The following is a 17,937-nucleotide window of genomic DNA, read 5'->3' as shown; positions in this document are numbered from 1 at the left end:
ACTTACTATGATAATTATTTTTAAAATTGTATCTCATGTACCTATCATCATGATACTTATTTTTCAAGTACCTATCTTGCACATACCTATATAACAGTATTTTTTGAACAAAAAACAAATAAGTGTGAAACCTAATAGTTCATAAAAACAAAGACGAATTCCGAACTTTGTGTTTGGAGTTTTTTGTTAATTTATTTTATACACATGTTAATATTTTGGTCTAAACGAGAATTGAACAGTGTCCAAAATCACAATGCTTTTGAGTTCATGCCATTCTCAGTAGACTTAAATTAAACTTCATATACATATTCTCTTTTATCATTTTACACCTAATTATTATTTTAGTGAGGCCATTTTAAAAATAAATACATTTTTAATAAAACAAAGATTATTTAACACTTTATTTAACTTCAGTTGAATTAATATTATTTTTAATTTTGTGTCACTTAGAAAACATAATTAAACATGTAATTTTAAAATACCTAATAAATATTCACATATTATATAGCCGATAGGCAATAACTATATAGGTAATATAATAGTAATCAATATTAAAAAACGATGACAAATATTGCACATAATATACTTATTAAACATAATATCAAATATTCATAATTATGCTTAAGGCACTTTTATTTTATTAATAGAAATTCTTAACACTCGTAACCTTTTACATCCATTAAAATGTTCTTTCATTAAAAATAATATTTTAAAAATCAAATCTATTATAAAATAATAACCGTCAAACGTACATCATACAAGTTACTAATCGTATAAAAAGTTTAAATTTATGTATTTAAAATATTCCTCACGGATCTAGCACAGATTCAAAATAGGTTCCAATTCCACCTGATAACCTAAACAATGATTTCAGAAACATTATAAACTACACCAGATAATGTGACTTAGAGCCCGCATTTCAGATGACAAAAGTTTGACCAAAAGTTTAGCTGGGGTATTGAGTTCATTAAAATATCTTAATTACACCACCTAAACTAAGTTAACCATTCGGTCCATTAACCAAAATCCGTCTTTATGACTTCGGAATCTTATCGCACAATAGTATATATAATATGTACAATACACATGTATTTTCAAACATTGTTTTTAAATTATGATATGATTTTAATTTTAGCATGTTAAATTGTAATTACAAGATGTCATACAAGATATTCTGAGAAAATATTTTTAATCGATGTAAATATTCTTATTACAAATAATATAACTTCTAAACTTATTTTTATAACTATAAGTTGTAAACCGTTCAAACATATTTTTATTAGTCAGTAATCGGTTATATTATTAAATAAACGTATTTATTCAAAAATGTTATTTATGATCTTCAAAATTAAAATATTCTGAATTCCCGTCACTCTAACGTAAATGAAAAGGAATGCGCTGTAGCGAAAAGCACAATCCACAATCCACTAACCCACACCGGCCACACCATCGTCTTCTTCACAAATCGTCACACAGAGAGATGTTACAGCCGTGTGTAATACTGACCTTACAAGGTTTTTATTATAAAAAAAAAATGAATATGCGCCTACGTGACACCTGCCGCAATAGTTGTCTTATAATTCCACTAATTGTCATTAATAAAACAATAATTGTTAGAAATCATCTTCCCACTTTAGTTGTCCAGAAATGTTGAAGTAATTATCACTAGACTCTAGATTTGGCCACACACAAATGTGTTTTTTTTTAATAACCAATTAATTCAATAATATTTTCACTGACTGCTATAGATAAACTCAGGACAGACAAAATTCAAAGCTTCCCAATTCCATCTCACCACCATCAAATTCGTGGTCGCTGCCAATTTACACAACAACCTATTACTATAGAATAGCTATGTCTTAATGATAATTTAATCGTTTATTTGTGCCATACATGTTTCTGTTAAGTGTTAACAGTGTAATAAATATAAGAATCCACATGTAAATAAATATCTCTAACTCATTTTCAATGACCACTCAATGAGCAGCAGTGCTTTAGCAAAGGGTGTCTTTAAATATAAAAATGTAATTTGCTGTTATGGTATTATTATTATATTAATATTCCTAAATAATTCTAATATTAAAATTATAAATAATTTTTACATTGAATTCCGAGACGAATATTTAAAAATCATTAATTTGATGATCAATTATTATTTTTAAATTAAATATTAATATTTGGAAAACATTACAACACTCCTAATGAAATAAGTAGGTAAATGATTTGATGTGAAAATACGTTTTCATTTAAATACAATATAAAGCATAAAAATAAATAAGTTATAATGTTTTCCCTTCCTAAATTATTTTAAAGCAACAAAATTAAAAAAAATAAGGTATTTATTATTATTTTAAGGAAAAAATTAATCTTCTTATAAATATAAAGTTTTCAGATCATCATTCCCACTCATTATCATTACAGTGCTTTCGTCAAATTCAACATTTAACTAATGAATAAAAGCTGTATTTTATAAATTCACAATCTTTATATATAACAGTCTTATTTTTGTGTGTCAAGAGCTTATACAAAGAAGTGGTTTTTTTTTCAGTTAAATTTTTTTACATGCTCCTCTGTGGTATTTAGCCAGTAAACAGGTTTACGCGTATTTGTTTTACGTAGAATAATAAATGGATAAAAATAAGATTCTATTGAGATATTAAATTTATTTTATAGAACATTAATATTAAGAAGTGATAAGTGTTTGTCACTGAATTACAAGATACGTATATAAAAATTAAAATAGGTACACGATCAAATTGAATAATTCTTTATGTTAACCCAAGCACTAAGCCAGTGAGTTTGACATTTCAATTTAATATTTTAATCTTATGCGCTAGAGAAGAAATAAGACCAGTTTCGTTGCAAAATTAGATAAAAATTAAAATCATTGTATAGGTTATTTTGGAATTATTTGTTGTACTGTTTTCTTAGTTAAGGGGATTGCAAACAGACAGTTTTTAAGGAGTTCAAAAATGCAATTTACAAAGTGTATGTATGCCGGTCTTTTAAATGTGTGCGTAAGACGCGTACTAAGTGTGTGTGTACTGTGTGTCTGTGTGTAAAGAAAATAGCAGAGCGCTCCCGCACGCACCCGTTCAAATCACCTACACGGTGAACACTCGGTACACAATTTATGCTAATTATTTGTAAGTACTTTTTTAACCCTACCGATAGACCTGATAACGCGATAAGTCTTCTGGAAACTGATTTTAATTCGTTAATATGTCTACTTGAGATCGACTCGGCCACATTTTAAGATACTTCATTTAATTTTTGAATAATCAATATTCAAACAAAATGTATAGTAGGTTTAGGAACAACATTTAAAAAAAAAGTGGAATGATCGATCTCAAGTAGACATATTAACGAATTCATATCAGTTTTCAGAAGTCTTATCACGTTATCAAGTCTATCGGTGTATTGACAAAAGATTGGTACATTTTTGGTTTAAATAATTATTCATTTGCAATCTCGTTAATTCAAAAATGTACATTTTGTTTTCAAATTGCAAAGATTTTAATAGCTTACAAAATAGTTGCTTAAAAATAAATGTAATCGAATAAATCGTTCCTCAAAAAAAAAATATGAAATAGGACAAAATAAAATTAATTTTGACCGTAGACATTTTATTGTTATCACTTCTCAGTATGTATTCCCGATGTGAATTTACAAACTGAATTACAATCGATGAACAATATAATTTACAAGAATTTATATAAGTAGGTAGGTAGGAGGTAGTTATTTAATACTTTTAAATTATACTATGTTAGGTTGCACAGTACATTTATTTATATGTATTCGTATAATTTTACAGTTATTAGGTACTTATTACAAACATTATAGGCAAAATAATTATAAGATATAGGTTTTAGCCATATAGGTTTTAGTTATGAAGGTACGTAAATGATAAATAAGTAATTTATTAAGACATAATAAACACAGAAATTTGTTTGCAATTCAGATACCTACTGAATTTATTATTAATATAACGGTAAAAACTAATTCTAAACCTATGGTCTTAAAAAAATAAAAATTAACATATTAAAGTCAAGACATCTTATTGTTAAACAGCAGAGAAGTCACAGTATAAATAGCGGCAATGGTAATTTAATCAATTTCTTCCTCCTTTTTTACAGCCTTCTTTAAGCCCTTTTTAGACCTTTCTTAGGCCCTCCGAGAAAATTGTCACGGAACTCGCGTTCAACGCTATATTCACCCCTAGCGACTTGTGAATGATACGTCGCGATTTGAGATTTCATATACCAAGGTAGCAATTAAAAGACAATTCAAATGTGACGGATGACTCGTGCGCAACCAGCTGTTGTGATGATCGTGCAGCAATCGTGTCGGTCTGATTGCACGCGATTCTATAAATTCTGACGTGTATTTTGCAGGCGTAATTCAAAATTCTAGTTTTAATTTTAATTTTTTGTTTGATTTTTATCAGTTAATCTGATTTATTTTATTCATATAATCAAAAATGTATCGACATTTTAACTAATTGATGAGTATAGGTATCTAACCGTAAAAAATGTAAGTTAGTCATGTCCTCCAAGTTTGAAGTTCTATATGATTCACTGATATTTTGAATACTAACTTATGCTTAAAATTGTACTACTTATTTTTTATTATATTGATATAATGACATCGTGCTTATTCTACTTTACCTATATAAATAAGGTATATTTATACCCTTATTTTTTCGATAAGAATAAATGCGAAATTAACGATTCGTGAATAACTCTATGATGCTTTTTTAACAACAGTTCAGTGCCATTACGAAAAATGGCATCACAGACATACAATTATGTGCATAAAATTTCCAATCTACAGAGGATATTTTATAAAACTATTAAAGTTGTACTCATTCTATCAAAAATTGTTTACGGATATCAAAAACAAACCCATATTGTAAAACCAATAGATATCGCTCGAAATCTAAGAAAAATATAAAATATTTAAACACATAGAACCAAAAAAAAAATGAATATAATGTTTTAACGTAAAAACTTATCTCAAAAGAATTTGTATTTTATTTCTTACACGAAAATGTTTACTTAGTTGAAGTTTCTATCATTGTTGATCTATACGCAGACATAAAAATCATAATAACTTAATATTATACATATTTTGAACTACGCTAATGTCATTACATGTTATAATATTTACACTAGATAAAAGTATATAAATTAAAATGGCAACCAAGTTAAATTAACTGGTAAAATATTGTTAATAAGGTTGATTTAAATTTTAACTGGCTATTAATAAAACCGATAAATTTGTATAATGCTGGTAATTTTAGTTCTGATCTGTATTATAATTTATAACATAGCTAATATAATAATATATTAATATTTAACTGGCTGTATCGATAAAATGGCTCCGGGTGTAGTTACATATAAAATGTGCGGAATACAAACGACCAGTTAAATAATATCGACAAAAATGTCAGAGATTGTTGACGAACTAACGGTGGAAGGGTAAACGAGTAGTCCGAACAGATAACCTTTATTGCGTGGGCAACCCAACCGAGAACTACCCTAGAGACGTGTGCTATTAAAGGGTGGTCTTGGGGTAGGTGTATGGAGCTATTAACTTGAACGCGGATGCTATCCATCATATAACCCCACCATGAAATCGTGCTAGTTTTTCGCGCTTCGTGTACCTACCCCCTTTCAACAACTAACAATTTTGGGTAATACGTGTTAATGATGCACGTACAACCTGAAACAGAAATACCACTCTGCCACATTAATAGAGCGCTTTAAGAACAATTGCATTAGCTAAACCTAGGCGGTGAGTTAATGAAACACACAAAATAGAAATAATTTCGTCATCAAATAAAACAAGATTTAAATATAATAGATATCCAAGATAATATAAGAGATTTTCTATATTTCTTCTAAATTATACAGCTTTTGTTAACATTTTTTTTTTATTCTGAAGGAACATTTTGATAATTCCGACAAATCAATTGTGCATCAAGAAATATGAAAAATTTTTATTCCAATATCGTTTAACTACTTTTTAAAATCCATGACGTTAATATTATTTTTGTCAAAATATATTTATTATAGGTATCTCCAATTATTATATTTTATTATTATTTTAATATAATTATTTTTAAAATCGAAACGCTAACTGAAGTTGGTTAACTATATACTTTTCTAGATTATTCATTCTGTTTGTTTTGAATAACCTTGACTGCAAACAATCTACCTATTTTAATATTTATTACTGATAATGGCGTAGGTACCTATACCTATATATTTTATCATTTTAGTATCACAAAATGTGAATAGTTCAACTGTTAATAATTTAAATAATTTAAATAATTAAATATGTTATGTATGAATAAAATATAAGATATTGCATTAAGTATTTCATATCATATTTATTGACGAAGTACCGAATTATGAACACAATATTATTGTTTCTTCAATAATGACAATCAATTTAATAGTTGAAATGTATGGTAGATTGGAAACAATAATTGTATCTAACAGTTTTCATAAAATTATTTATTTCTGCCAAAATTCAAAATTTGTTGATATGTTTACACTATCAATTAGTAAAGTAAGTTGTTACCTTTAAAAATATGTGTGCGTATTGAATCTTTATTTCCACATTTTGTTGAATAAATATAAATATAGAAAAAAAATATTACAACTGTACTTGATACAGGGTACAATTGTAACGGCACCAAGGAAAAATGTTACATATATATTTTTTTTACTTTTTTATTGTTATAAAACTTATAAAATATAATAGTTACCTTTAAATAAAAGAAACATAACTCTGGTAAACAGATTACCTTAAATAGCATCATAATTTTTGACTTTTAAATTGTTAAACAATTATAACATAATAGCCTTTAATTAAAATAAAATATAACTTTAGTAAACAGATTATCTCAAATAATAAATAGTTACATAACTTTTAACTTTTAAATTATTAAAAAATATATAACAATTTAATATTTATATCATTATCATAAATGTATATATATATATTAATTTCATTTAAATAACATAAAATAAAATAGTTTCAACAGTGTAACACAGAAGGTAACTGCTACATTTGTACCCATTCAATTTTTTTTTATATGATTAAATATTAGAAAAAATACTGACTAGTTAGAATATTCAGACCAGAACCAACAAAAACTACACCACTTTTGGTGTATATCAAAATAACTACAGCCAAACATATAATTAAAAATCTGTACTCAAATAGTAAATGTATGATTTTTGTTTACTATCTGTTATCAAAAACACATTCAATTTTTTTGCCAAACGGTTATCTTGTTATTATAATTTTTATAAGGAAACCACAGAGTAATTACTCTATGGAGAGAACATCGGTTGTTATCATGGAATAATATTACTATATGATTGTAGGGGCCCCAACTGTTAAATTTATTTGAGATTTTTATATTCAATATTGAACAACTTATTGCCCGTGTTACAATTGTACCCAGTCCCCCTACCTATATAAGTACAACCGTATTATGACAATAATATTACCAAAATATATCAAACAAAAGAAATTTAACTCGTTTGTGGTCACATTCACACTATATTATTGAAATTATCAAAATATTTTGTTAAACTTTTGAATTTTTTTTTTATTAAAATTCACATTTTGTATAATGTCACCTATATTATGTGTTTAATACAATGACTTAGGTATGAGTAAATCAGTCAATTATCTAATTTCAGGCTCTGGAACTTTGCTCTAAATACACAAAATGCAAGTTACAGATAGTACCTAACACAGAAAGTATTAACCAACAGTTTGAATCAATTCATAATTTAAATGAATGTGTTGAGTTCAATAATATGAGTAATTGGTATTTTGTAATAAAACTGTGACGATTTACTTGGATATATTTTAATTTATTTACCTAGACAACGTGACACAAATGTATCATTTGATTTATTTTTGTCAATATTAAACATTAGTAAAATTATTTTAGTAATTAATGCGAATTTAATGAATTCAACTTTGTATAATATAGACACTATTTAATAGGTACCTACTCATTTAATATAGCTATATTCGAATGTTATGGAACAATTAATAATAGCGATAGCGGATAGATACATCAAAATATATTAAAATAAATTAAGAAAACAAAATTTTCTTATATTTCGTATATGTACCAAAACTGTATATATAATTTAACTTGTTTCCCCAAATAATTATAATATAGTAATAAACTAATACAGCAAAAGATTTTTAAAAAATGAGTTATGTAATTGTGCTTGCCAGTTAAAAATATACAACAATTCATCGTGTACAACAATACTGTCTATTATAGTCTTGGCTTAAAGTCAACAATAACCTATTTATAAATGAAAATTTTTCGTCTCGAGTGTAGGAGTTAAAGAACAAATAGCTGAACGTTTGTTTTTTGTACCTATATAACGTAAAAAAAATGTTATTTAATACATATTTAGATAAATAATGAAATTGAGGAATATTGTGTTAATAATTTTGACTTTTCTTAAGTTTATAAAAATTGCTTTTATAAAGTTGATGTTTCAATTACAAATATTATATAGAAATATGGTAATATAAAGTGTATATAATGTTAATGTACCCTAAAATACCTATAATAAAATGAAAGTTATTCTATAATTTAGATTATTGAAAGTGAATATCTAAAAGTTCCTAATATTATTAAAACACAAATCAAAATTGAGCTTTTATTCTAAAATTAAAATTCTTACTATATTAAACTCCAATGCATAATAAATCAATACCTACTACCTATATAATTGTTAATGAATTTAATCAATTCCACTATACTGAATTCAAATTTTAAAAATTCTAAGAAATTTTATTTACTTATATTTTTTGGAATAAAATAAAAAATAATTAAATTTTACTAATTGTATAGTTCATATTTTTCACTGATTATAAATTTTAATTTTAATTTAATTTTTAATTATGTTAAAATTTTTTTTATTTACTGAATCAATTAATCAATCTTTCAATAATCTAAAAAGTATTCTCAAAACAGCATCCAATACAAAACATCTATAGGTAATGTTACACTTAACAAGACACAACAATTTAAATCATGAATACCACATTTTATTAAATTTGAGTCCAAATATAACTTGAAAAAATCTTAAATTCGTAGAATTTTGACTTAAAAAACTCCATTTATTATATATTATTATATGAAACGATAGTGTTACACATTATTTTTCGAAATATGCTTTTTATTAGATTACTAAATATATAGTATTTACTGACACTATAGGCTCGGAAAATAATAAATAAGTTAGGTAGGTACATTAATAGTTTTTATTCATTTTCACTGTAAAAAAATACTATTTAAAAAAATATTTTTAAATTATCATAAAACTATCATAACCTCATTTGTCTAAACCTTACGAAAAAAATTAGGTATTGTTTTATTCACCCCAAAATTAAATAATCCATGAAGATAAAACAAGTGAAAAAACATACCCTACAGTTGACCTCGGTTAGGTATGTACTAAATCAGTCTTCACTAATTTCAAAATAATTACTAACAAAAGACAAGCAAATGGTTGTTAGAATTGCACCCGTAATTCAACTTTTCGAGAAAAAAAGGTGAAGATAAAATTTTTAAAACAACACACGACATATTAAATTATTAGAAAAATGTCTGAAAAGATTTAATTAATTTAAATTACGTTTTTATACGTTATCATTAAAATAATAAAAGTATGTGAGTAAAAAATTCCAAACATTAATTTTATAATATAAATTAACACGTGTATTATTTTTCAACTTAAGAGAAGAATTATTCAATCAATCAAAATAATTTGTATTGACAATGTAAAAAGAAAAAGAGAGGGTTTTAACGGAAATTTATTTGATATTCAAAAAACAAATAAAACTCGGTGTGGAATAATACCACTAATGGTTACGGACTTACGGTACACCCCTTGACACAAAAAAGCTCCTAGTTAGAAAAAATACAAGAAAAAAAATCCTGTGAAACTGAATGACGCATAAACGTCCCGATTACGTTTCAAGAATGCCAATTATCATTGTTGTTACCCACATTAAAGTACACAATGACGAGTTAAATTTAAAGTATTCAGAGAATATTATATTTAAATAATATCAATCAAACTAGGTGAATCCTCAAACAGTCTCTAAGGTTAGGCTGTTAGTATTACTCAAATTATACTCATTGATTGTATATCGTTGTTAGTTTTCATTTATATTGCATAGTATTTTATTTTAAGTATTTTACAAAAGCTCATACACAATTTTCCAAAACATAAAAAAACATATTTCTTCCCTACACTTGACATTAGGTTTATTTTCCTTAAAATGCATTGTGTTAGCACATAATATACGGACATGAAGATGTCTCACAAATCACAATATATTTTAAGGGAATATTTTTACAATCGACTAAGGCCATTAAAGAATAATTTTTGGCTTTTGCATTTACATAATATTGAAAAATAAATTCTTGTGCAATTTAAAATTATTTGTTTACAATGTATATAAAAATATTATGCAACAATATCAAAATATTAAATCTTTCCAAGAAACTAGACGAAATATAAAACTATAGATATTATTTTACGTAGATACAAATAAGACGGAAATACAAAATGTTTGAAACAAATGAAAACTAAACGATACATTTTTTTTTATAATTATTGAATCTTAGATCATTCAATCATGAATCATGATTCATGTAGGTACCTATATTTTGTTAAATACAATTTTTATTCTATTGTATTTGTAAAATTATACAATATTATAATTTTTTTTTAAATAATACAGATAATGACGTACCTACCCATAGTTTTTATTGAATATTATGTTCTTATTACAATATGTTTGAAAATAATGTCTTTAATACCTGACATGAGGGTCCAGTACGAACCGGCGGCTTACATTTCGGTGAAACTGCGGAAGGGACCGCCATATGGTTCAGAAATATGGAGTTCACGTGACGCACATGTAGACGGTTGATTCATAATAATATATACATACTTTTTTGATCTATACTTGGCACACGCACCCCATTAAGAAACGCACCTTTTAAATTGTACACGTTTCTAAACACAACTGGTGCCGCAAGGACCACGCACTAATACTACTGCTGCAGTATTACTGGTCTGTCTTGTACCACAAATGATTTGAACGGTACTGTTTAAACACATTATACCTAGGTATATGTGGTATAAAAATAACGAACGTTCGTCTACTTTTCGGCACTTGCGAATTCGCTTTTATAGAATAGACTTGACAAGTAACGTCATATTTTAATAATAAGAAAAACCAATTCAATTGTCACATTTTTCAGAATATATCGCCCGCCGCAGCAAAGAAGGTCGTATCTCTGTTTTCACAATTTTTTTTTTCAAGTTGTCATAACTTTTTCTTTGTAGTTCCCGCGAAGACGGTAGTAACTGCATTTTATTGTATATAACGTCTTTGATTGTTTTATACTACTATCAGTCTCGCGGGAATTACATAAAACAGATATGACAACTTGAAAAAAAAAATTTGTGAAAACAGGGATACGACCTTCTTTGCAGCTGCGGCGGGCGATATATACAACACTGAAGTATTTAGTACGATTACGGCACACATCATGAGAAGTCACGCAGGATAAAATCCATTTTCATGAGCAGCTGTAAGTCATGAATTCTTTTCAACGAATGACAATCTAACAAAACGACAAATGGAATGCCACACTGGAGAAAACCCGTTTTCGTATATAAAGGTTAACTGTAAAGTTCAAGTTTAAAACGAGACACGGAAAACAATACAAAATAAATAAGCAGAACACGTTAATACATGTAATAGTACGTTTTAAAGTTTTTTTTTACAATCTCTTCGATATCTCCCGAAAATTTACAAAATAGCTTAACGCATTATGCACCTCATTACATCCACGCTTACTTTTCAATCTATACAAATGAAATGAGAAACACAATACATTAACTGTGACATGCAAATGTTTCAATTAGAAAACAATTTTTTAAAAATGTTTGAAACAAATAACTTTAAAATATTACCTACCAATCTAGTTATTATAATATAAATCTCTTAAAACATTGATAATAATGTATAGTGGTTTACTACGATAAATTGTCTGCAGTATATGTATAATATAGTAGAGCAGAAATAAATAAAACTCAAACCCTTGTGTTCTACAAGTTTAAAAACTATTCACGTTTTCATCATCAATAAACATCACATTGCGTAACTCAAAATTATATCGTAATTCGTAGGCATAATAACAAAAGGTACCAAGTCACTTTTTATTTACTTATTCAATCTGAATTCATTGAAATTAGGGTAGAAATTGTGCAATTTAAAAAACAAAATAACATTTTAAAATCTGATGGGACGTAAGTGAAAAATCTCAATTTCTTAAAAACGAAAATCTCGATTTCGTCATGATAAGATTACGTTATTTAATGTATTTATAGTTTATACATTTGAATATTTGAGATCATATTTATTTTTTTTAATGCAACTAACAATTAGAATAAGACATATTTTATGCTTCTGTTTGGTTTCGTCCTCATAGAACTTTCGGTGACATACGTACAAAATACATTTTTTACAACTATTTTTACTACTTTACTACACTCAGAAAATTCTCCGGTTCGTTATGTTTGATAAAAACATTTATGATATACGATATTTATGGTTGTTTCAGCACACAATACTTATAGTCTTGGCATTTTTTTTCTAACTTTATTTTAATCTTTGTTCATAGAAATATAAAAGTGTTCATAAGTTAAAATTATTATCAAACATACTTTTGACGAGAGAAAAATATTTTAAAACAAAAGTCGTGTAATAAGAAAAATAAAAAAATAAGCTCAGGAAGGTAGATAGTTAGTAAAAGAAAATTAAAAATCTAACGACGGACAAACGTTCTACGGTTCATTAACGTGTTATATGTAATTATTCTACCTACATAATTCCTTTATAAATCCAAGGCACACACACAATAAATTACAAAGAACAATTTTAAAACAAAATAACTAGGTAACAATTTGAGCCTTGCTTTAATTAAAATAAGAACCGTAATGATATGTTAAAACTTTTTATAACGACTCGGCATAAGCATACGAGTAAGGAAAAAAATACACCAGCTATTTCCACTCCAATATGTCAAACCTATATGCAGTGTGTAAGTTGATAATATTGTCAAAAGGACGTTTTTGTGAACATTAAAATGTTATCTTCGAGGTTTTCTTTTTTTTTTCTAATTAAAACTCTTAATTTAAGAATATGAGTAGTTGAGCAGAATTTAATATTCACACTTTGTGTGACAAAATTAATTAATTAATTAAAACTAATTTAATTTTAACACGAAAACCAAATAAACGTATAAGAGGTACGCGTATACCTACTACCTACTATAGTATTTACATCAATAGATTCGTTTTTAAATCAATATCAAGAATTTTAAGAATTAAATATCAATGACGCATAGTGTATAATACATATTATATACCTAAGCAAATTACATTTCATTTTAAATACTTACAACCTTTAAAATGTAAACTTTAGTTTAATGAGTTTTTGATTAGACATAATATTGGTTCATACAATGGTGTAATTTAAAAATTGCTTTAAATTTAGTTTAAACATACAACCAATATAGTTAATAATTATATTATATAATTCAATTATTATTGTTCCATAAATATAATCTGAGTTTTTAATACAACATGTAAAATGAAATAATATTATCAATTTTTTTTATTTCAAAAAATTAAATTGATTAAAACAACGAAAAACATTTAAAATAATGTATTTTTACATAATACGTAATGCGTTTATAACTTCAATCTTTATAAGTTGTAAGAACTAAATTAAGTTTTGATCTATGACATTGCTACAAGAATCTTTTTAGAAACACTGCATTTTCCCCAAATTTAGTACCTATTTAGTAGTCTTACACCCGACAAAAAAAACATACCTACAATTGTAATATTTGTTCAAAATTAAAATTAAATTTAAAACAACATTTTTACGAACTGAGAAATTTACTGTAGCATGACTTAATAGTAAAAAATATTTTGAACTGTTATAAATTTGGCTTACAATTTTTATTTGGTTATACCTAAATGTCCATATCCAATAAAAAAGTCTCTACATCAATAAAAAAAAAAAAGAGAGACCCATTATAGTTTTTCTTATACATCGTTTTTCTTTTAAAATTTACCAAAATAAATTATTATTTTATTGGTAGGTTACGCTACTCTCCCAACCACAAGCATACAACTAAATAGGCGGACTTGTCATTCATATTAAAATCTGGAAAACGGAAAATGCTTTTCTCAAAGAAACTCGTGTTTACATTTTACATCTAATACAGGATTATAACCGCACACATTTAATAACCACAATATTTTGAGATTTATTATTTGGTCTTTGTCAATGAACATGGGCTTTTAATAAGTATAGCCAGCTGTTTTCCTAAATTTAATATTTTATACTACGGGTAAGACTGTAAGAGAATCCGCTATCTGGTTGTAATATAATATACCTAATATATAATATATATGTGGTCACAACAAAATAATGACAATGCCATTTTTAAATTTGATATTTATAATTAATGGTAACATGGAAAATAGCAACAAAAGTTGGATCACTAGGGTGAATTTTGTATCATAAGTATTCAATTTAAAATTGCAATTATTGCACATTTTCCATACTATATTGAATCAAGTTGATTAAGCAGTTTTTTTAATTTATCGTAAAAAAATTGTAAGCCTGGAAATTAACATATTTTTTTTTTAACAAAGCTATTTATGATGTACAGAACTAAAATATTAATATTAATCAATTTAAATTTTATGTGACTATTAATAATCATTGCTTTACGCTGGTTAAAATAATACGTACATTATATATAGTGACAATTCAGGAATAATAGTTAAAAATTCATGATAACTGTTCAACGTCTGTTTATTATATTATGCTGATTTTTCCAAGAATAATATATGATACGAAAATTGTGTAAATTACATTGCCCACAATTTAAAATCAATTTCCCATCGAAAGATTGCCATTTAAAAGTTCTAAAGCAAATTCACTTCCCCAAAAAGTGTTTTCCGAAAACACATATTGTAAAATCAATAGCTTGCTCGCTCCCCACTGAAAACCTAAAAATCAAATAGGTCACAGAAAATTGTAGAGCAACCAAAAGTCGATCATCTAATCAAAACACACGATTGCGTATATGGAAGAAAGAAAATTACCAATTATATGTACATATCTAATACACCGCGACCACGGTAAGTGTCACACCCACACATAGCCATTGGACTGGACAATTTATTGGTCCAAGCATTAATTCTTTATTCGTACACATTGGTACACAGTTCACGCGCAAACTTTTTACATGCGCACTAGAAATTTGTCAGTATTTTAAAACAATACACATTACGATTAAATGTAATGACAATCGATTGAGCTAAGTGCCAACTAGGGACTAGGTGCCTGGCTATCTATAAAACCAAAACAAATAATATTAAAACCTAATGATACAACAACATAGGTGATTTACTTAATATATACTTTACCAAAGTAAATAATTACTTGTGAAGACGCCAGTATACACACACGAACACGCACACACACGCACGCTGTATTCTCTCCATCAGACTTGAAGTAAGTACGCAATGCCGTAAACATAATATTCGTACAACTAAAACGTTGGTCGTTGGTTACAATTTATATATTATCTATTATCAAGTTTACGAATGAAAAAATAATATTATAGTAGATACATTGATCCGTGAACTTTTTAGGATTTTTCTGTATTTTAATTTTAAAATTTTGTACCGATTTTTCAATGATTGTATTAGTACTGATTAAAAATAAACAACCTAAAGAATATTCAAACCAAGGTTAGATTGACCGGTTAGTGAAAAACTACCTATATTACAAAAAATTTACTTTTTACTAACTTATGAAGTATAATATGACAATAAGTTCTAACATAAACCTGTAACATTAATGGTTTTGATTACGCATAAAATAGACAAAAATAACAAATGAGCGTGCGTCGTTGTCAGTAAAAAATTCAATGCCGGTACATATGGTTCAGTGGGGCCCATTATCTTCTTGAAGAATAAATAAAAATAAAATAAATAGTTAAGAATATACATAATACAAAAAATTACCATCATACTTGAGGTAACAGATAATACTAATGGTTAATTTTGGCGCAGTAAAAAGGAATAGTGAATAAGCCGTGCAGTACCAACAATGTAGGTCCTACGTGCGTTTAAAATTGAGAACAGTTTATACTTTTATAGAACTGAATCTACTTAAGGAATGTAAGTTTTAGAGTTCTCCATACTTAAAGTATACCAGTTTTTTCACAAAATCTTAATAACTTTTGAAAAATTCATTCTTCACTCAAATCTTTTTTGAAATTTGATCTAAACATTGATTTATGTCATACAATTTCGAGTAATTAAATCCCATCGTTGTTCTTTTTTCACAAATCTTAAAGTGATCAAGTTCAAATTTATCCATAGTTATTTCTGCAACGCATATATGTCAAAAACATTTTAAAGAATATACCTACCTATTTAAAACAAGTTATGATATACTTTTTAACTACTTCGTTTCTCGGACTAAAACAATTTTCTAACCAAATTTTTTATGTGATAACATATTAAAGAACTTTTTGTTTTATGTTATTATTTATCTAGGTATTTAGTTACCAAATAGGTAAAGGTACAATATTATATTTATTCGACATTTGCGATTTGCAGTATACCAAAGGCTATGCCGGATATAGAGTGGACCGTGGCATTATACCAATTTATCATATAGCAAACACAGTAAAATAGAAAATACAGGGGTGACTGGCTAACCCATGTAAACCCTAAATTGATACTCAAAAATTGTACAATAAATATATATTTACATAACCATAGTACCATACCCTTATAAAAAAAAATGGTGCAACTACGAATATATATACACATATTTTTATGGTTGAAGAAAATTTTGCATACTGTGAGCAAGAGGTCTGACAACGGTTGTATATTGTTATATGATAATAATATTATGTTCATGAAAATCATTAAATATTCTGAACATCTTTGTTAGTGTACAAGAATTAATCAAAATCTAAAATATTGAAAAAAACCATAAATTTAATATTCAATATTGAAATTACTATAATATTATATTGTTAGGCACCTAAATTATCCGCGATGGCCGTCCGTTGAAACAGCAGCAACAGCAGCATCGCCATAGTGATACGGCATAACATCATGGCCGTCTCAATCACTTAACTTTGGGCATATCACAAAACACTACCGTCGGACAACGCACAAACCATGTCGTTAGAAAATTTCTCGGACATGCATTTTAAACAATATACGGGTATCACGGTAAAAATGGAAATCAAAGACGGCACGAGTAGTCTATCGTAAAAAATATTATGTCTTTTGGTGACGCGCTACAGACACGGCGGCGGACGAACGAACAACACGAAAGCTGCGGGAAAACTGGCGACGGTGCACACACGCGGGTAGCAGCCACCGCCGCCGCTCCATCAGGAACTGTACCGGAAACATCACGCAACGCCCCTCACCCGCTTCCATCGCCCACACCCGCCGCCGCCACCCGCCATGACCACAACCACAGTCCCTGATTAAACCAGCCAGTGACCACCCTCCATGGTATATATGCATTGTGAATTGTGATGTACACAAAACGGTCGGCATCATATTATAATAATTATTATTGTTGTATTGGTGCACTTCCAAAATTTATTTTGACACCGAGTCTCATTATGGTCGTTATAAACTCTGACATGCTAAACATAACATGATATACCTGAACGGACGGGCCGACAGCGATTTTGTTCAAATACTCTCGACAGTACAATAAACGATAAGCTTGTGATTT

General features: G+C 27.3%; 1 protein-coding gene across 3 annotated transcripts in view; it reads right to left on the bottom strand.

Moving 5' to 3' along the window:
* Nucleotides 1-17,561, bottom strand: part of LOC132951959 (protein eva-1 homolog C) — a 223,095-nt gene extending 205,534 nt beyond the window's left edge. Inside the window, exon 1 of one of the 3 annotated variants that reach the window (XM_061024036.1) lies at nucleotides 17,224-17,561. In XM_061024036.1, coding sequence (XP_060880019.1) covers nucleotides 17,224-17,299 — 76 coding nt within the window. In that variant the 5' untranslated portion in view covers nucleotides 17,300-17,561. Of the gene's footprint in view, nucleotides 1-10,885; nucleotides 11,353-17,223 lie in introns of those variants that run through there. The other 2 variants (XM_061024038.1, XM_061024037.1) reach the window with 2 other exon arrangements.
* Between the last annotated feature and the right edge of the window lie 376 nt (nucleotides 17,562-17,937).

The sequence above is a fragment of the Metopolophium dirhodum genome, chromosome 9, assembly GCF_019925205.1.
Source record: "Metopolophium dirhodum isolate CAU chromosome 9, ASM1992520v1, whole genome shotgun sequence".
Lineage (NCBI taxonomy): Eukaryota > Metazoa > Arthropoda > Insecta > Hemiptera > Aphididae > Metopolophium > Metopolophium dirhodum.
Note: the sequence above shows the minus strand (reverse complement) of the source record. Positions and strands in the feature narration are given on the sequence as shown.